At 43.6% G+C, this 22,222-nt stretch overlaps 1 protein-coding gene and 2 long non-coding RNA genes across 3 annotated transcripts; 1 reads left to right on the top strand and 2 right to left on the bottom strand.

Moving 5' to 3' along the window:
* The first annotated feature begins 9,967 nt into the window (after positions 1-9,967).
* Positions 9,968-12,174, top strand: LOC123104352 (protein NRT1/ PTR FAMILY 6.2). The gene is made up of 2 exons (XM_044526184.1): positions 9,968-10,164; positions 10,273-12,174. The coding sequence occupies exons 1-2, from the start codon at positions 10,162-10,164 to the stop codon at positions 12,016-12,018; spliced, it is 1,749 nt and encodes a 582-aa protein (XP_044382119.1). The 5' UTR covers positions 9,968-10,161; the 3' UTR covers positions 12,019-12,174.
* Positions 12,175-15,920: 3,746 nt separating this feature from the next.
* Positions 15,921-18,323, bottom strand: LOC123084939 (uncharacterized). The gene is made up of 3 exons (XR_006439468.1): positions 17,574-18,323; positions 16,803-16,909; positions 15,921-16,284 (listed from the first exon to the last, which is right to left on the bottom strand). It is a non-coding gene; the product is annotated as an uncharacterized lncRNA (long non-coding RNA).
* An 863-nt stretch (positions 18,324-19,186) lies between these two features.
* On the bottom strand, positions 19,187-20,480 carry LOC123084933 (uncharacterized). Its single transcript, XR_006439466.1, has 3 exons — positions 20,122-20,480; positions 19,306-19,449; positions 19,187-19,234 (listed from the first exon to the last, which is right to left on the bottom strand). It is a non-coding gene; the product is annotated as an uncharacterized lncRNA (long non-coding RNA).
* Between the last annotated feature and the right edge of the window lie 1,742 nt (positions 20,481-22,222).

Below are 22,222 nucleotides of genomic sequence, written 5' to 3'. Positions count from 1 at the left end.
CCTTTGTACCAATGATTTATATTACTATTATTGCAGGCACTAAGCAATGGAGAGATTCTCAATTGTGTTTCCTCATGATATAGTCACAGAGAGTAAACACCATCTGTCAGCTTCATGGATTCTTTTCCAAGATTTTACTTTGTCTTTCTTCTTGATTTTCCAGTCGTGTAAATACCATCGAGAGACAATTTAAAAAGCACACAAGTGGGCCACGGTGCTTCTCCGGTATGTATAACACAGATTTTAGTACGCTCATCTGTTTCATACCAAGAAAGCCTTTTAACACAATGGCATTAGTATCTAACTATCTATGTTAATGCCCAAGTTACTATTCTGACAGGAATTTATCCGAGAACAAGATGGCCGATTGAGCATGCCGATGCTCTACAGATATGCTCAGTAATTTCCCATTAGGTACGTACTTGTTAGATTCGGTGTTCTCTGAGTCTGTATGTGTAGTGGGCACGCCAGTATCACATTAATTTTGGTGATGGTATTCATATTATTAGGTGGGAAGAGATCACTCCAAAGAGGAGACGTCCTTTGTCTTGCAAATATGGAAATACCAGTGCTCAGTTATCCAGAAATTCCAATGGTATGTTCAAGCTTGGTGTAATTACTTTGTTCCTTGTTCTTGATTTGTTACAACCCTACAAGGTATCACTCAAAGAACTTTATTAGAATGACACTAGGCGGCATTGCTCAATCAGTTCCACAGCTGATTGTGCTTCTACAATTTTGTTTTATGCACCACCTGTACATTGCATCCTCAGTCGGGCATTTATATGCCTTGAATGGAACAATGAAATATTGATGATGTTATTCATATTATAAGGTGAACGGAGAGTATCATATTAATCTTGATGATGATATTCATATTATTAGGTGAACGGAGAGTACTCTGAAGAGCAGGCTTTGCTTTGTTTTGCAAGGATGGAAATGCCGATGCTCAGTCATTCAGAAAAATATATATTCCAGTGGTATGTTCAAGCTTAGTGTAATTACTGTCTTCTTCGTTCTTGATTTGTTACAATCGTATAAAATAGCACTCAAACAACTTAATAAAGATGACACTGGGTGCTTGGTGCCAGAGACCTTGCACAAACGCCTGCATGCCATATCATCTGATTAGAGACGCTACAGAATAATAAGTCGAGGAACATGTGATTAGATAAGAGATAGGAGAAAATAATAGAATAGTCAAACAATCCAAATCAGAATAGGAGAAGCATTGGGCATACATTGTATATCTCAATCTCACCCACAACCTACTCACATATGCCCCACCAGCAACTTCAAGGTGTTATAATTTTCCCCTTGAAACTACCAAATACTTCTATCATTCTAATTTTCTCTAATAATTTAAACTTCTACCCTTAAGACAGATGGGCGCGGCAAAGCGCACATTTCTGTTCTAGTGGACATCGTATGAGGCGTCCAAACCAGGGGATGAGCCAGACCTCTTCTCTTTAGGGACCTTTCGACGGCCTTTGTCTTCTCCGGAGCGGTTGCGGCTTTTCCCTTGAGGGAAGGAATTTTCAGCTGTTGAGCACGAAGAAGGGAGCCCGGGCATGAGATCTCAGCCGTTCCCGCCTCAGAGGAGGGGCCCATGTTCCCTGTCATCGGCACCTCGGAGGACACACTGATAGAGTACTGAGGGCCCCTTGTCCCGGAGGCGCTCACGTACATGATTGACTAGCAAGCCTCCGAACTGCCAGGAAATGGAAAGCTGAGATGCAAAGGAAGTAAGGAACATAAAACAAGCAAACCAACGGGAGGAAAGAGTTAGCGCATGTGGAAGACAGAAAGCCGGGACAAGCCCATAGTAGGAAGGCGCGTGCCATCATAGGCGGCTCACGGTTGCTGGTCTGGCGCACCTTTGACATGATTCACAAGGCTGTGAGCCCTGCCTAGCACCTCCTTACCGAGGCACCATGGGATGTCACCCAAGGTGGTCAGCGCCCACATGGGTTGACGTCTCAAGTGCGCGGGCTAGATCCGACTCCTGATGAACTCATCCATGATCCCCCTTCCCAAGAGCCCTTTGCTCACCAAGGCCGAGATGAGAGGCTCTAGAGCCCGGGCCGCTTTTAGGTCCACCTGAGAAAGGATCTCCTCCTAGGACCTAATAGTTGATGGCTCCCTAGTGCTGAACGCCATCACGCCATCAGGGCCTGCATTGGCGCAGTAGAACCGTAGGTTGTGCCAACCCATGTTTGAGGAAGGGGCGATGATCTGCGGCGCCCCCTTGCTCCTCCTCCTAGTGAAGCAAGGGCATCTGACTTGAGAGAGCTCTTTCTTGGAGAAGTAAAGCTTAGTGAAAAATAGAGCTTTCCATAAAAGCAAAGTCGGGCTTGACCCCCAAGAAGCCTTCACAGAACGCGATGAACTCGATCACCTGAAGGACCCTGTTGGGATTCAGGTTGTGGATCTCCAGCTCATAATACTGGAGCAACCCACGAAGGAAGGGGTGGACCGTGAGAGAGAATCCTCTCTTGAAAAGGGGGCTAAAGATCATCACCCACGCCCTCTAAAGGTTGTGGGGTACTCTCCTTCTCGGGACAGCGCCACTGAAGATCATGGGGTAAGACAGCCAAACCTTGCAACCTCTCCATTTCGTCGAGGGAGAAGGAGGAGCGTCTCCAAATGACGGGCTCCCTCGCCCCTCTCTCCTCGCTGGAGGTCACTCTTCCCCATCCACGACGTCCTCCTCCGCAGCTTCTCCTCCTCCCCAGCGTCGGCAAGTTCAACGCCGGGCATCGGCCCACATGCTGCATCTAATGTCGCCCGTGCCTTGAGCTTAGAATGCAGAATGATTGTGTCCGGCTGCCCCCTCGATTCGGTCGGTGGCGAGGCTGATGTGGGGATAACCATTACCGATGGAACTCCTGGTGTGAGGCTCGGGGACAAAGGGGAAGATGGCTCCATGAGAGCTCGAGGTGAGCCGTGGAAATGCATGGCGGTGGCACTTGAGTGCGGAGGACGCGGCGAAGGAGATGCAAATTCCTATGGCGAAAGTTGGGGAAGAGATGTGATGGACCCTACCGCTTCTTCCCGAACCCCCTTAAATAAAGCAGGGGGAGGTCCAAAGAGTTCCATACCCGAGGCGTCGTCAGGCGTCACGATGCAACCAGTCAAAGCTTTGATGTGACAAGACGTGTCAGTGACCCTCGGTCCTGCTGATGCCATCAATACCCTTTCTCTCCTTGCGGAACTGAACTGAACCCACTAATAGCGCGAGGTGTCCCGAGAACCTCCCAATAGACCATGCCTCAGGGGGGGGGGGCAACCTCTCCTTTGATCATGCCAACGAAGGTCGGGGAGTTAAGATGCTACCATTGGACGGAGCACCACAGAAGAATCAGGCAGACAACAAGTCTCGCGTCATCCCGCCCGAGGACGCGGAGGTGCAAGGGGGCTACTAATGAGGGATCTGAAGATCAAGGCGGCCTTCAAGGATGTGTAACTATGTTACTGGGATTGTGGTGCAGCTGCCATATGTGAGCGGCGAGTGGCAAATAATGTTGAACTTGTTCATGACGGTGATACTAGCAACACTAAGGCTAGTACCATAAGGTTCTAAAGCTACTATAGTATGATTGAACTCTAGTTTGGTCTGGACTTGCTCTCTATATATATGTTCTTAGCACAATTGAACTCTAGTTTGGTCTGGACTTGTAAGACTATGAAATCTAGTCATCTGTTTGTAATTAGTGTGTAATCCATAATGCTTTACACACGATGCTCCACAACCAAATGTATGTGATGTTTCCTTTCATCGCACACAATTACTTTAACACAATCGTGTACCTAGTAGAGTATATAATAATCCCAACACAATCGTATGCGCTATCACGAGTTATCGCACACGATTTGGATGGAGCCAACCATGTGCGGCACTTCACACGTGGTGGCCCTGTTTTGTAACGAGTGCGCTGTTTCCCCATCATCGCACACAATTCATTGATTTTGATCGTGTGCCATGTAGCCCGCACTATTGTGGTGATGTAATCGTTTGCGCTATCATGAGTTATCACACGTAGGATGGACAACCTAACTGTGTGCCCGTTATCGCACATGACTTTTTTTCAAAATCATGCCCGATGGATTAGCCATCGTGCACATTTGACTCTCAGGCACCTGATTTGATTTTTGTAACGTGTGTGTGATACGTGTGATAACCTGCATCACAATGCTAAGGTGTGCGATAGGTGGAGGCGTGGAGCTTAATAGTACCATTTTGCACCAGTGTTTGGAACGTAATCACAAACCAAACTGCCCGTGATTCTGGATAGATCGTTACCATTAAATTATAGATCCAATCATTGAAATATAGTGATGCGTATCAACGGGATGCCTCGAGAAGGAGCCCCTTATTACATTTGTCCTGCATGCAAGTACAAAAATAGATAGATAGAATATTCCTCAGGATGATCAAGTACAACACATTTACTTCCACTCATACTGGATCACCAGCAATATGATATTTAAGTCTCTTCCCATTGACAACCCTTGATTTACCATTAACATCACCTTCGAGTCTTATGGCCCTGATGGATAAATACCAGGAGTGGTATGGTGACCATAGGCATGCAGGACAAATATGTTGGTAGGTATGGTCCAGTGGGGCACGGACACGTCAATGCACAGGAGCCTCCGGTGCATACATCGAATGGATCTCATGATCTATTTCTCACATGGTATGTATGCATCTGTTAAGCTAGAGATTATAATTTCCATCTGAAAAGGAGGGGAACCAAGCAGCAGAGGCATGCTGGAGCACCATGCTGCTCCTGCGTTATCCCTCTACTTTCCCCCCATCTCAGCTACCAACACCTAATGCTCAGCTGGGTCATACATAACATAATTAAGTTTAGTGTGTGTAGATAAGAGATAACTCTTGCCCCACAGTTGGCCCGCACATACATCTACACCAGCCAGACAATCACCAGATGATGCGGAAGCAAGAAGATTATGTAGCACTGCTGGGCCCGGTGGAATAATCAGATAGAGTCAATCATATGCATACACAGATGTCAACTACAAGCATATGCATCTCAAATATGTGCAAAAATATCTCTTTTCTTTTGTTCTGACCCAATGAGGCTCTACCACCATAGCTTTTGGCGATTTGCTCTCACACTGATCTGATCTGATCCTGACAAGGAGGTGCCATCTATCCACATGCACTTACCTTTTCTCCCCACTCTTCGAGTACTGAGAAGTCTCCCAGAGCAAGTTCACTGCACGCTCATCTGGCAGTTGTGACTAGTCATTTGGAGTTGTCAACTAAAGGTCTGATAAAAGCTCAAATTAGCTGTCCCTTTGTTTGGCGGGGAAAAGCTCAAAGTTGCTGTGAAGGAGACTGAAAGAATATACCACATGGTAGTTCGTCTGCCAATAATGCAATCAGCCCTTTGGACAAATTAAGCGATGGCTTACTAATACTTGGGACCAGCTGGCACGAGCTTTCTTTCTTTCGATCACTAATACTTCCCTTTACTAACCGAATGGAGCACCAGAAACTGAACTTTCCAATCTCCTGTTCTGATTCTGCTCATGCCATTGCCATGTTCCTTTAGTAGCTAGCCTCATCCCGTATGGCAGGCAAGTGGTGAGATGAGATAGGTCAACTGGATTCCAAGCTCCCGGCCGGAGTGCAGACTACTGACAGGGAAAAGGACTTAACCAGATCAATTGATATATGCCCCCACCCCCTACCATACGCATGTATCTTCATTGGCCTAACTAGTACACGTGTTCATGATCACAGCCTATGGTATCAACAGTAATATTCCTATGTTTCAAAAAAAAAAACAGTTATATTCCTGGCTCCCATATATCTTATCTGAGCTTCTGCATTTAAATAAAAACTAGCAAAAGGGCCCGTGCGTTGCAATGGGAGATTTTTTTTCATAATCGTCAATGGTCATGACCACATTTTGTTGCATCATCGAGATATACTATCACTCTCAATCTCGTGAAATCATGAACAATTTTTAAAATCATGAATATTTTTAAATTTGTGAACGTTTTTACAATTTTGTGAAATTTTTCTAAAATAAAAAATATTTTTCGAATTCATGAACATTCTATACTATTTGCAAATATTTTTTATTTTTTATTTTATTTTATGTGCAAATGGACGAACCAAACGACGGATGAAAATCTGGTAATAAGCGACGTACAAAAAAAAGGGGAGTAAGAAACGTCCGTGCCTTTAATAGAAAAAGGAAAGTACTAACTAAGGGTGCAACATAAAATAATTTTAAAAATAATTAACATGCAAGATAACATTATATTTAGAATCTGCAATTTCTTTTTGAACGATTATAACATGCTAAATTTGGTGTTGGGGGTTGAAATATATGAATATTTTAAAAATAATTGAATTTACCAAAAAAAGATAAAAAGAGAATATTTTGACCGTAATACTGTGTAGACCATCTGTTAAGCACTGTTAAGCGACACTTAGCAATGCACCTCTATCTTACGCCAACTGAAATTCGCGAAAAAAAGGCTTGGAAAATGGTGAGGATTCAGGTTCGAACCAGATCCCCTGGGTGGTAGCCCAAGCCAGTAGGGTGGTTTGTTCGCTTGTGTTTTGCCAGCGCATATCCCTATATGAACCAGATGCTATCGGCGGTGACTTAAGAAAAAAAAACGAATCGTTTTCCACTTACGGGTGACATTGGTGGGTAATTTTTATCAACTTGAAGGGTAATTTTAATGACGGACGAACATAAGCAATAGCTGCTTTATTAGTAGGTAAAGATAAAGATAAAGATTAAGTCAGGTCCAAATCAAATGATAGGCCCATCATATTTGTTTTTGGAAACAGGAAGGTTTGCAAATATAGATTGGGTCCGTGCAACTGTTCATGGGTCTTCACATGCTTTGCAACCTATATACATATAGATAGGTAGGTAGGTAGGTAGCTACCGACAAGTACATAACAGCCACCAAGTGGCGCCTACTTCCACTAATTTGTGCATCCGCAATATTGTGCGATAAACACGTCCTTGATGGAAACTTTTTAATGTTAGGCGTTACTGTTTATATCAGAGAAACAAATAGTAGGCTTCGAAAAAAGCTAATGCATATGTGCATATATTATTACCAATATATGATTTCAGAGAAACTACAATATGCAAATTTTACCTCATATTGCATGTGGCTCTTGTGAGTTTTAAGAAAAATCTGAAATAAATCATGGACATATATAGGTTATGTCGTATTGTGCACCTGTAAATTTCACCCAATATATGACTTTATGTGACCTCCGCGAGAATGAAAATACATAAGTGAATGCTATTCACACACCATTTTTTTTTCTTTGCCACAAATCTTGATATATATTGATGAAATTTTGTATGTGCACATGATATAATATAACCGATGATTTTCTTCCACCTCTTTCGAAAACTTATAAATATTGCATGCAACATGGCATGCAAGTACAATTATATGTGATATATTTCCTCACTCGTCATTCATCTCATCGTTAATTCATGCTAGTTCTTTAATTCTCTACTGGAAAAAGAACATACCCAAAACGTGAATGAAAATGAGTCCTTACAAAAATAGAAAACAGATGGAGCTTTCTAACTTGAGATAATTGCACTCGCAGTACAACAACTTGAACCAGAAACTAAGCTTTCCAATCTCCTGTTCTGATTCTGCTCATGCCATTGCCATGTTCCTTTACTAGCTAGCCTCATCCTGTATGGCAGGCAAGTGGTGAGATGAGATAGGTCAACTGGGTTCCAAGCTCCCGGCCGGAGTGCTGACTACTGACAGGGAAAAGGACTTAACCAAATCAATTGATATATGCCCCCACCCCCTACCATACGCATGCAACTTCATTGGCCTAACTAATACACGTGTTCATGATCACAGCCTATGGTTTCAACAGTTATATTCCTGGCTCCCATATATCTTATCTGAGCTTCTGCATTTAAATAAAAATTAAGTCAGGTCCAAATCACATGATGGGCCCATCATATTTGTTTTTGGAAACAGGAAGGTTTGCAAATATAGATCGGATCCGTGCAACTGTTCATGGGTCTTCACATGATCTACAACCTATATACATATAGATAGGTAGGTAGGTAGGTAGGCAGCTACCGACAAGTACATCACAGCCACCAAGTGGCGCCTGCTTCCACTAATTTGTGCATCCGCAATATTGTGTGATAAACACGTTCTTGATGGAATTTTTTTAATGTTATTATATCAGAGAAACAAATCATATACTAGTAGGCTTCGAAAAAAAGCAAATGCATATGTGCATATATTATTTCTTACCAATATACTCCCCCCTTTCCGGTTTATAAGGCTCAATTCAAAATTCTCACCAACCAAGTTAGATGGTGAGTGGTGAATACTTTTTGTAGTTTGCAAAAGCACCCAATTAATGCTCTTGTTTTCCTCAAAAAAGTATGTTTACCAATGCATTAATTGCAATGCATGCATGCATAAATTACATGCATTGGTCAATTTTCTTTTAGTACTTGCATGCAATGATTTAATACACCTTGGAATCTGAATATATGATGGAAAACAACCAAATTGAGCCTTATAAAATGGAAAAACTAAAATTTTGAGATAAGCCCTATAAACCGGAAAGGAGGGAGTATGATATCAGAGAAACGGGCATGAATGTGTGTGCTAATAATTGTATGATCTAGAGAATCCACCATATTTCCCACGTGGGGCTCATCAGGAGTATTGAACTCCCATTATGTTTACTGTCAACATTTCCTTATCGAGCTAGCCTTTTGGTCAATCCTATGAGGCTATATATATGACTATTTATGAATCTATGATACTATGTCAGTGATGGATGGTGAGGATTTAGTGTCTATATTGAAGGGCTTGAATTTGACAACTTGTCAAGCATCAGAAGGGAAAGATTCTCTAGCTACTTTTTTATTATTTACTCATGGGCCTGTACTATATGCACAGGAAAATAGAGGACCAGGTGTAAGGAGGAAAAGAAGGGTTAGGCTTGTGCAAAAGGTGGTGGGGGTGCAAACTAGAGGAGGAGATGCAAAGGGAGGCTACTTTTCTCATGCATGGTGGGGGATCTCTCTCCCTCCAAAAGAACCGATTGGTTGATATATGGCTAGAGGATCGTTGATATTAAGGGTGAGTATCATTAACTCATTGCTCCATATGCAAATTTTACCTCATATTGCATGTGGCACTTGTGTGTTTTTAGAAAAAACTGAAAAAAATCATGGACATATATAGGTTATGTTGTATTGTGCACCTGTAAATTTCACCTAAAATATGACTATATGTGACCTTTGCGAGAAAGAAAATACATAAGTGAACAGTACTAGCTATATGTCATGCACAATACAACATGCTAATAAATTTTTTCTACGTTCTTATTTATGCGTTTTATAAATGTTTTGAGCCAAACAAGCCTTACACAATGGGTTCCTTGTATTTTATGTGTCCCCAAGTTTTGGTATGTTTAAAACTAAGTCCAGCGACAACCAAACCAAGGACATTACATTACCAACCAATTTCGCACCGAGTGGACATATATAATTAGCATGTGAAAAATAAAAAAGGTGGACAGAGATCAGCACCATGATCCTTTGCTTTGTCCCTAGTCCTGATCTTCACACTCAGGTGGAGGTAGGTGCCTTTGCAAGTCCCCTCTCTTTCTCCTCCGTTGCCAGCCAATCTTATCTGCATTATTGTGATCGTTAGTGGGAAGGAGGGGCCCCATTGCAGATGTTGTTGAAGCTCCTAGAACATTCCTTGCGAGCTGAACTCCCTCTTCTCATCTCAGTTCACTTCCCTTAGTTTCCACGTCTCAGGGATCAGCAGTTTCTCCTCCTGCGACCATCTAGCACCGGAATATGATAATACTGAGATATACATTATTATGTGTGACCACCATTGGCTGCCACCAAGAGAGATAGAGAGAAAGCTCCAGGCTTGTAGTGCACGTCCCTCTCCATCACTGTGATCGTGTAGCATGTGCACCTCCTCCCGCCTATAAATGCGAGATTGCGAGGTCGTCGATCCAGCAAGCAAGAACTAGCTAGCACTAGCAGTCGTCTTGTTCTTCCACTGATATATTCTCCTGAAGGATCGATCGATCCATCTTGTCCTTCTTCATTCGACCTCAAGCTAGCACAAATGGTTCGTGATTGAGACCGGGAAATGTCAATCAATCTGTGCATCTTCTTGCATGTCGTTAAATGTGTCTCATCTCATTAACTGTGTGTTTGTACGTGTGGTGTGGTGCAGGGAGGGAAAATGGAGGTTGAGAGGTCATCGTGGAGCGAGGACGGCAACCTGGTTCAGGACGCGGTGGACTACCGGGGTTGCCCGGCCAGCAGGTCAAACACCGGCAGCTGGCTGGGAGCGGCATCCATCGTCGGCATCGAGCTCTGCGAGCGGCTGGCCACCATGGGCATCGCCGTGAACCTGGTGACCTACCTCACGGACACCATGCACCTGCCCAGCGCTGCGTCCGCCAACGTCGTCACCGACTTCATGGGCACCTCCTTCCTCCTCTGCTTCCTCGGCGGCTTCCTCGCCGACGCCTTCCTCGGCCGCTACCTCACCATCGCCATCTTCGCGCTCGTCCAGGCGCTCGGCACCGGACTCCTCGCTGTGTCGACGACCATACGCCATCTCCGCCCGCCACCCTGCGGGGGCGCGGCACCATGCGAGGAGGCCACGGGTCTGCAGATGGGCGTGCTCTACGTGTGCCTCTACCTCATCGCGCTCGGCACCGGCGGCCTCAAGTCTAGCGTCTCCGGCTTTGGCACCGACCAGTTTGACGAGCGTGATGATCGCGAGCGCGCCGCCATGGGATACTTCTTCGACCGTTTCTTCTTCTTCATCAGCCTGGGCACACTTCTCGCAGTTACCGTCCTCGTCTACATCCAGGACCATGTCGGCCGGAGCTGGGCCTATGGCCTCTGCTCTGGCGCCATGCTCGTGGCCATCGCAGTCTTCCTCTCGGGAACCAAGAGGTACCGCTACAAACGGAGCTCCGGCAGCCCGGTCGTGCACATCCTCCAGGTCCTCGTCGCAGCCGCACGGAAGCGCGGCCTCAAGCAGCCGCTCACCGCCGCCGCGCTCTACGAGGACCGCCCCGAGCACGCGAGGATCCACCACACCGCCCAGTTCTGGTGCTTGGACAACGCGGCCGTGATGGCCGGTGAGGAGGACAATGAGGTGGGGCCGGATGGGCGGCCAGCACCGAACCCGTGGAAGCTGTGCTCGGTGTCCCGCGTGGAGGAGGTGAAGATGGTGGCGAGGCTCATGCCTGTGTGGGCGACGATGATCTTGTTCTGGACCATCTACGCGCAGATGATCACCTTCTCGGTGGAGCAGGCGACCACCATGGACCGGCGCATCGGCGGCTTCGAGATCCCAGCCGCGTCGCTCACCGTCTTCTTCGTTGGCGCCATCATGCTGACCCTCGCCGTCTACGACCGCGTCTTCATCCCGCTATGCCGAAACCTCACAGGCCGGCCGGGGTTCACTAACCTGGAAAAGATCGGCATCGGCCTGGTCCTGTCCATCATCGGCATGGTCGCTGCTGCCATCTGCGAGAAGAAGCGTCTCACGGTTGCCTCCACAGCCACGAATGGGACTGCGCTGCCGATCAGCGTGTTCATGCTGATTCCGCAGTTCCTGCTGGTGGGCGCGGGCGAGGCGTTCATCTACACGGGGCAGCTGGACTTCTTCATCACGCGATCGCCCAAGAGCATGAAGACCATGAGCACCGGCCTCTTCCTCACCACGCTCTCCCTCGGCTTCTTCCTCAGCAGCGCCCTCGTCTCTCTCGTTAGGGGTGCCACCACCTGGCTCGGTGACACCATCAATCACAGCCGCCTTGATTACTTCTACTGGCTACTCGCCGTGCTCGGTGCCATCAACCTGGCCGCCTACCTCCTATGCGCCATGTGGGCCACGCCGGCCGCCAGCAGCAAGGCGGAGCAACCGCATCATGGAACAGCGGCCGACGAGAAATGCTAGCTGGTGCAGGCTATCGTTCATTACTGGGTGTGCATATAGATCCATCCGGTCTGGGTGTCCATGCATGCAGCTTCCATGTACGTCCGTATGTGAAAAACTTGTTCATTTCAGTTTATCATTGAAAATAAGAAGAAATTTACTAAGAAGCTTCTCCAATGTTTCTGGACCGTGGAAAGAGTGAGATATTTTTTTTCTTTCCGTTTTATTATAGGACCGCAATATCTGACGAACGGTTGGTCATTTCAATTTAGTTGTATGGTGTTGTCTGTTTCTTCAAACACATCCTGAGGATCATGGTTATCACATTGAAGTTAAGACGAAACATATCCTAGAACATTGGCATGATCACCAACTTGATATCTTCCAAAACTTTTGAAAGACGGTGACCAGTGACCCATCCAATCCTGGCGTAGAGTCGGGTTTCACATCCATGAGCAACTGTGGATTGTGGACAATCTCAGCTGCAAATTGCCGATTGTGAACAATCTTAACGACAAATTGTCCTTCTTCCTGGTTGCCTACATATGGGTACCCATGAGTGACTCTAGGATCCAAATTAAGTAACTTGGTGTTTTGATAGCGTTACAAGGACATAATACATCATCTTAGTAGCTCCTAAGAATGCAATTTGACTTAAACAACATGTGCACGAGCAACATGTATATAAGCTGCAGTAATGAAGATCAACATGTATATAAGCTGCAGTAATTAGCTAGAGTATAGGATTATCAAATTTCAGTGAATGTGTAGCAATGAATACAATAAATTAGATGGGCAAGCCACAACATAAGATGTTTATGAGTGTAGCATCTATATACACACAGACGACAACATACATGAAATAATGTATTTTTAAATAGTACTAGAAATGATGACACGGGTGGATAATGATAGCACAAGGTTATAACTCTTAGTTGAAAATTTTCACTACAAGATATTTGAAAAGTATTGTAACAAACTATTAATGCTTTAGTATTCTAATTACCTATCAGTGTTGATGTATATAATTTTACTTAGATGGATTGTTTCACATAGTAATTTTTTACATTTTATCAAGGTATATTCATATATAAATAATGGTTAAACTTGTGCTTTCAAAAGCATGTAAAAATTGCTGAAATTTGAGATAATTGTATCTATTGATATTGAACATGTATATAATCTAGCCGCCCAAATGGGCAGGTCACCATGCTAGTTACAAGAATTGAAAATGAGAGCTCATTGAGAAATTGTTGGCTCAGTCAAAATCGGATGACCCAATTTTAAGTTGGAGACCTCAATTGATTGTGTAAAGCCTTAAAAACTAGGGAGCATAGTGTTATAGATGATAGATAGAAACAGATAGATAAACTATTTCTCGAGGGTCATCAAGTGCAAAACATTTACCTCCACTCATACTGGATCACTAGCAATGTAATATTTATGTCTCTTCCCATTGACCCGGCCTTGATCTAATTGCGATTAACATCACCGTCGAGTCTTTTGGTCCCTACGGATAAATACCAACAATGGCATCTGATAGGCTAGAGATTATAATTTGCAGCTGAAAATTAGGGAAACCGAGCAGCAGAAACCATGTTGCTCCTGCCCTTATTCCTCTAAAAAAATTTATCGTCGATCCATCTCTAGCTACCAACACCTAATGCTCAGCTGGGTCATACAAAACATAATGAAGTTCAGCGTGTGTAGATAAGATAGCTTTTGTTGCCCCACAAATTGGTCAACACGTACATGTACACCAGTCAGACAATCACCAGATGATGAGTAAGGAAGAAGAGTAGCAGCTGCTGGGCCCGGTGGAGTCACTCACATGCATACAGGGATGTCAACTACAAGCATGTCAACCTCTACCACCATTGCTTTTGGTGATTTGCTCTCACACTAATCTGATCCGATCTGATCATGACAAGGCCGTGCTATCTATATATCGACACACTTCTCATATCGACATGCACTTACCTTTTCTCCCTGCTGTTTTCAGTAGGCAGAAGTCTCCTAGAACAAGTTCACTGCATGCTCATCAGGCAGTTGTGACTAGTCATTTCGAGTTGTCAACTAAAGGTGCCATTAATCTTTGGGCTTCCCATAAAAAAAATCTAAAGGTGCCATTGATCTGTGAAAGCTCAAATTAGCTGTCCATTTTTTGGCAAGGAAAAGCTCGATGTTGTTGTCAAGGAGAGGGAAAGAATAATCCATTTGCTAGTTCGTCTGCAAATAATGCAATCAACCCTTGGGAGGAATTAAGTGACGGCTCACAATGAGTTTACCAAGGTAGCCCGGTTGGTACTTGGGACCAGCTGTCGAGGGCTTTCTTTAGATCACCAACACTTCCCTTTACTAGCCGAATGGAACACTAGGAACTGAACTTTCCAATCTCCGGTTCGGATTCTGCTCATGCCATGCTCGTTGCCTATTATACATACTAGATGACCCGTTGCGCCCATGGCGCAAAAAGCGAGAGCGAGCCAAGTATTGAAAGCATACATACATGACTGATTTAGAACCAACTTAATAGATACTTATATCTCATTACATGGTATACTTATATCTCATTACATGGTACCATGATGAACTAAAAGGAAGTAATGAGATCACCTGACAATAGCATACATTGGTCTTATAAAGCAAGCTACAGCGGCAAAGATGCATTGTATAGCTGCAATAGCATACATTGGTTTTATAAAGCAAGCTACAGTAGCAAAGATGCATTGCATGGCTGCCAACTGGGAAGACTGGGACATGGAAGCGATGGTATTATGTAGAATGAGCATTCAAACCATGCACAACATAACATTTAGATGCAGTCGATACATAGCGTTATAAGAGAGGCACAAGATCATTTTACAGTAGCTTATTTACATTGCTTTTATGAAGCAGGGTATATAGGTACAGATGCATCATATAGATGTTTCCATGGTAGATAACTCGTTGCATCCATTCCCAAGAAGCCTATTAGGACCGAGTAATGTACTTTGAGCCATATAATATTTTAGAATGAAACAGTAAGCACGATTCCAAACCTCATTTCTATAGCATAATAGGATGAGAGGTAAATAGCTTTTTAGATAGTCCTCAGATATTCTAAGATAATGTTTATGGACCATATATTACATGGCACGATATAAGCATGCATGGATCTAAAGAAGGTAGAGTAAGCACATCATCACATAGATCAAAGAAAAGATAAATGTACATAAGCACTAAGGCATCAACTACTTCTTTTGACTAAGACGGAACTTGCCCACTTATTTGCCTCTGAAAAAAGTACAGCATACAATCTCTCTTTGATCCGAAGACATTATGTCTTTTTCACGGTTTGTGCCGCAACAAAGTTGTTCATGATAATACATGCATAAGAAGTGAAAAATATTATTGATTTGCACAATGCCATGCAAAATGACTCTACTGCCCCTTGGCGAATTTGCAATTCTGTTCAAATCTTCTCCTCCATGGTTGACTGCTGGTCTTTTTTTTTTGGCAAACTTTGGGCCCTGCCCTCCGAAGGAGGGGGCCTCCCTGCTTTCATTAAAACCAGAACCAAAAGGCTCCACCAAGATTACAATTTGAGTAACATCACGGGCCTCAAAGATAAAGAAAATTACAATCTTGCCCTCAAGATACATGTGCTGAGGGACAAAAACACACGTCAATAGTTGCCTCACGGACTGCCACCAGGACACAGAACACCAACCACGTGTCTGGCACCCTTGGTTCCATGAACCAGATCTTCGTCCCGTTCCCCTCCCCCTTACTCGTACTGAAGTGAAGTAAGAAAGCACCAGGAGGAGGCCGACGAGGGCACCTTGGGCTCCATCTTCGTGGGCGGCTCATGCTGCAGCTTGGCGGCAGAGCGGCTCCCACTGCAGCTCAACAGCTCGGAGGTGCAGCAGCTCCATCTGCATCTCGGCCGCCCAGTAGCTCCTGCTGCAGCTCGGAGCTGCGGAATCAGCAAATGGGGTCGCCGTTGCTCGTAGCGGCAAGCCAAATCCTTGCAGTTGCCACTGTCGCTCCCTGAAGCTGGTGACTTTCCACGGCAAGGGAGGCTCCAGCAAGACCACAACGGCCACCGTTCCCGCTCAGGTACACACTAACCTCCTTCGGTGTTTGATGAATCTGTAGAATTTTTTGTGAGGTCGTTAGCTCGATCTCCACCGATAGTTGTGACCGTCGCTGCTGCAAAATCCCAACTTAGTTCACCCCTGCACCTTAGCTTGTGGAAGCCATCATCAAGGACGGGTACCTAGGCCTGGATAATACCTAACTAATCTATGAGGAAAGAAAAAGAAATGAAAATCCAATACACATCATCATAAGCTTTAATTTATCAAGAAAAACACATTTATAGAATTTCTAATTAGCTCAATTTATAGTAGAAATAAAATAAATCACATGTTCAAATGAATGAAGAGGGCTCAAGACCTCGAACCAGGTGTGAAAACCCAGAGTCAGATAATTCTAACTGCACACCTATTTATAATTGTCCCAAAATAAGTGTCGCTGAGTACTAATTTTGACACTTATCTCATGCATTTGATGTTCCCTAAATCAAAGAAGAAATAACGCAGGAAGTACGTAAAGTCCAGGCTGGTCAAGTCTCCAGTGACAACCGCTATGTGGGAAGAATTAGACTCTGTTGCTAGTTAGTACGTACAAGACACAGTCTATTCATGCTAACAATATTTGCTATTATACTCTTAAATCACACTTAATGTTTCTATTTCCTAAATTAGAATAGTGACCTCTGTACAGCAGAAAACAAATGCGCGTGTAGCTAGCTTAATTACCTCACAAAGCTATTAGCAAGGTAGTAGCAAAATCTTAAGCTCCTTTTGGTTCTTGCTCTGTTTCCACTTGAGCAATCCCTCCCTGCCTCTCAAATCTTCACCAATGCCTGCAAAAAGCATGCACATGGGACTGCATTAAGATAGCCAAATGAACAAATAGTCCGACCAAGTCATTCACTACAACCAACAATTGCCTTCCTAAAACATAACTTGAAATCCTCTAGATAGCCTCGTTTCAAAAGAGAAGCTGAACAACCATTGGATGGCAGAGACGCCAAAATAGCTCAAATGATGCAGCCATAGGCCAATTTCGGCATTATTATGTCGCATACTTGTACAGTTGTACTTTCCAAAGCACCAACAATGAAAGGTTAGAAAACCAATTTTGTCCTTCATCATGCAAGTACCGAGAAGACACTTCCTTGATGAGTGACCTTCTGAAGTACCGAAAAATCAAAACAAAATGTTAAAGTAGACACATGTAACTTTCAGATATTGGTGTCATTTAATATCAATACTGGAAGATGCTTATCAATAACTATATACAGTTCTTATTCCATTCACACATATTTCTTGCCTCCTGATCATGGTATTGTAAAGGGGACTAAAGAGACAGGTTCTAGGGGAAAAAGTAATAGAGCTATAGGAAATAAAGTAACTCATTTAGGTATGACCATGGACAAGGCAAAGGTTTCAGAGAGAAATTGGGGAATAAAGCAATTTTCTCAATCTAATTACTTCAGAATCATCAGTATGAGAAAACATTGATACCTGCTACTACATACTGATCAACTTGCTTCTCTTCATGGAAGAGTACCATTAGTCCTCTGCCACATGAAACAAACATAATGGCCATCTAACATCAAATAATGTCTTCTTGAAACTTAAACATAGAAAGGCAAGTTTGAGGTACAAACAGAATCACCTATGTTATCACAAAAAAAATTAAGAAACCAAGAAAACGTCCTACAAGAGAAACTTGCAACCCATCCTAAAAATTCTAGAATTTAAACGACATCAGATTCAGCACAAGGCAAAGTATGTATCTTAATCTTATTGAACCAAAGAGAGTAAAACAATAAAACTGGGAACATTATATACATTAAAAATATAAGTGTCAAAGACCACCGTTGCCATTCTCATCAGCATCAACCAATTTTGCGAAAGTAAAAAACATCAAACATGGGAACCGTACCGCCCATCCTAAAACTCTTGGAATCCGATACACGAAGAACATCAGACACATGACTACCATACATCATATAAAAAAATTAAGTTATTTTAATTACTGGGAAACCATGCATCTATTGCCAACAAAATTGGGGCTTCTCATGTACATCAGACCAACAAGTGCAGCTGCAATTTTAGAAGTATTTTGGTTTGACTGAAGCAAACGCTAGTCCTCGCACAAGACCCCTTCCAGCCTCATGCTTCAACCTAACACACGTACGTAATACATCAAGGGCCCATGAGCACAAAATAGAAATGAATATATACGCTAGTAAGACCAGAAATTAACAAAATACAGGGAGCTTAATCATATTGTCTTGCATGCATCAGGATGTAAGATGCGGTGACCTTGGCGCTACAACCATGGAGACAGCCAGTCTGGACATGATGGTGGCAGGGGTTCAGCAGCAAGAAAAAGGAGGAGAGTCTGAAAAGTAAGCACAATTACTGATCATTTTTACAATTGCTGATTTAGATTCCGATTCATATTCTAAAATAGGAGGGCTAAAATTCTGCACTCAACCGCTATAAATAAACTACACAAGATGATAGTGAGACTGTGCGTAGAAAGATAAATGTGCAAGATCGACATCTTTGCTAGTAAAAGACTTAGCATTTTCTTCTTGCAGAAAGTACATCTCTATTTTTGGACAAAAGAATGCAACACATACAAAGAATGGAAAATCGCCATCGAACAAAAGCCATGTTCCACCATTCAAGTATCTGAACAAACAAGCATGGGATTGGTAGCAGTAGTGAATAGTATGCATAGATGTGTAGGCAAGTAACAAAGATTAGCGAAAGGGAAACAGATTATCCAAAAGAAGAAATGTTTTATATATTTTCAACGTACCCAGCCATAAAATCATATGCTTCTTGATTAACAAAATGAACACACAATTAAGCAGGCATAGGAGGTGCACAATCATGTACTGACAAAAAGCAGAGATGGAAAGGGAGTTCATCCATCCATCTTCAAAAAGAGTTATGAGTTCCGCATATATAGAGAGATACAGATAGTGGTGTTCTGAAAATAGCTCTTCTTAATTCTGCATTTCTCCTAGGTACATCTATAAGAAATGCAGAGTGAAGCTGATATTTCCGTTCTATCTTCACAAAGGGTCGAAAGAGCATGTAATAATTAGTGATTTACCTGAGAGTAAAAGGGTCGCAAGTATATTCATTAACTGCCCTCATACAACCTGCAAATTGATTATGGTATGAGTTTCTGATGGGAAATAGAAAACGCACAACACAAAAGAACAGTAGGTACCTGACATAGCTCCAGCGTGGTAAACTTTTTTGAGTGCTTCCAGTCATCTTTGGTGCCTTACTCGTGTCTGGACATTGCCCTGCTCGTCGAGGTCACCGTTGCACGACCACTCACGGCAAGGCTCATGTACCAAGTATGCTCCAGCTGCCAACAGACAAGCAATGTTGCAGAAACCAACTGAGGCATTTTCACTAAGTAAAGCTACAAAACCATTTAGTAAAATCCAGTGGAACTATCCTACTACATGACTGAATCAATGAAACATAACAGGAGCTGCAGAAGCCACTCTAGATCTTTTTTCACAAACCAAAGGTAGCATTTTAGGTACTAATTAACCCTGGGGCATACATTATCATTTAGTCAAATAACTGAATCAAAGAAAATTGATAGGAAGAGAAGGAATGGGGGTGTTTCAGAACCATGGCTACACATACATGGCATACATCTGAAAAAGGAAAAATGAACAGCCTAAATACAAACTTGAAGGAGACAAGATAAAATAAACTCATGTATGAATTGTAATGTGATGAGATTATCAGTAGACATGATAAAATACGTATGTACAAGTCATTAATTAATAGATTATGAATAGGAAGAGCTTGGAAACAAGGATGAAATTAAATCTGGAAAGGAAACAAGAATAAATCAAATCTATCTAAATCCAGGAGAGTACGTGTGAAGAGGGGGAGAGCGAGGGGGGGCAAGAAGCACGTGATTAACTTCGGATTCATATGGTGTGCTGCCCCAATGGCTGTGTGTAACAAGAAAGAGGGGTCGGGGAAGAAAGAGTGGGCACAAAGGGGAGAGGGGGAGTACCTTCGTGTCAAGGGGAGGCTGGCCTCGCCGGTGTCCGTCCCACCCGCTCCAGATCGGGAACCTGGGAGAAGGTGCGGAGAGGTAGGGGCCTCCCCGTCGCTCACTGGCACTCGTCGTCGACCGCATCGATCTAGCCACCACCAGGACGCTCTAACTTCTTCCGGGGTCTCTTTTTCTTCGTCCAGATTGCAACCAGTAGCACCCTCGAGAGAGAGTGGGCTTGGGAAGGTCGATGACGAGGGTGGGCTAGGCCATGGCGGCAGGGAGGACGTGAGAGAGGAGGCGGAGATGGCGGCGCGGGGCGAGGTGGGGTCGTGGGGAGGAAGAAGCGCGAGAAGAGGGATGCGGCTGCGGGGAGCTCTCGCGTACCAAAAACTGGAGGAAACTCACATCAGTCGCATGACCCCACAACCAACGAGCCCCACCCATCATCCTCTCTATAAGCTTACACTAATGTGAGAAAAGGCCAACGGTTGACCATCTGCCAGAGCCAAAAATGTACTGTGGTGAATTCATCCTGCGGTCAGAAACGTCTCGCGCGAGGAGTGCCCCTAGAATGGCGGGTACTCTAGCGTGGTTTATATGTTCAATGTCAAAGTGGAGCACTGACTACTGACAGGCAAAAGGAATCAAGTGTCAAAGTGGATCGGCTACAGATAGGTGTGTTCTTGGGGCACTTTTTCTCGCTACCCCGATGGTGAAATGGGCATCCTGTATGGCAGCTGGTGAGATGGGATAGGTCAACTGGGTTCCAAGCCCCGGGCTGGAGCACTGACTACTGACAGGCAAAAGGACTTAACCAGATCAATATATTTCCCCCAACCCCTACCATACGCATGCATCCCCGCCTAACCAAACACTATTAAGATTCCACGTATGTACACCTATTCATGGTCAAAGCCTATGGTTTCAACAGTTATATTCCTCGCTCTCATATATCTAACCTAAGGTTCTGCATTTAAATAAATTGTAAGTCAGGTCCAAATCCATATCTCCGGCCCACCATAATCGTTTTGGAATCAGGAAGGTATGCAAATACAGATCGGTGTAACTGTTCATGGGTCTTCATATGATTTGCAACCCATATATATAGGTAGGTAGGTACACCACTGCCACCAAGTGGTGCCTACTTCCACTAATTTGTCCATCAGCTATATGTATGATGCTATAAACTCGTCCTTGATGGCAACTTTTTAGATTTAGAGCTTATTATTTATGCCAGAGAAAAAAACTTATACTGATAGGCATTAGCAATCTCTCATGCGCATGCGCATAAATTATTACCAATATATGATTTCAGATAAATGCACATGAATGTGTGTGCTAATTGTATGATTTAGTGAATTTTGGCAACAATTTATCCTTTTGGCAAACTGGATTGACACTCAATAGTTAATGCAGACCCTCTGCATTATTTTCCACGCGGGGCTCGCCAGAAGTATTGAACTCTAAGTGTGTTTACTGTCCACATTTGTTTTTATCAATTTAGGCTTTTGGTCAAACCTATGAGGCTATATGATTATTACACAAATCTATTATACTGTGTCAGTGGTGTATGGCTAGGATTTAGTGTCTATATTGAAGGGTTTGAATTTGGTAACTTGTCAGCATCATCAGGGAAAGATTCCATAGCAACTTTTTATTGTGTTTTGACAGGAAAAGATACCGGCCGATCAATCCTTTTTGAATGAGAATAGAAAAGTTGGAATAGCTCTGCCATATGTATATGCATTTACATGGGCTTGTACTATATACACAGGAAAATAGAGGAACAGTTGTAAGGAGGAAATGAAGGGTCAGCCTTGTGCAAAAGGTGGGCATGCGGACTGGAGGAGGAAATGCAAAGGGAGGCTACTTTTATCATGCACGGTGGGGAATCCCTCTCCCTCCAAAAGAACAATCGGTCGATATATGGCTAGAGGAAGAAGACGATCATGGATCTTAAGGGAGTGCTGTCTCAGTAACTCATCGGCCCATAGAACTAAATCATATACATATAGTTGCATGTGACAAGGAAACTACAATACGCAGATCTTACCTGATGTTGCATGTAGCTATTTTTAGTTATAAATACACCGAAGAGAAAAAAATCATGACCATT

Source organism: Triticum aestivum, chromosome 1B (genome assembly GCF_018294505.1).
Source record: "Triticum aestivum cultivar Chinese Spring chromosome 1B, IWGSC CS RefSeq v2.1, whole genome shotgun sequence".
Taxonomy (NCBI): Eukaryota; Viridiplantae; Streptophyta; class Magnoliopsida; order Poales; family Poaceae; genus Triticum; species Triticum aestivum.
The sequence above is the reverse complement of the archived record's forward strand: the minus strand, read 5'-3'. Positions and strand labels throughout refer to the sequence as shown.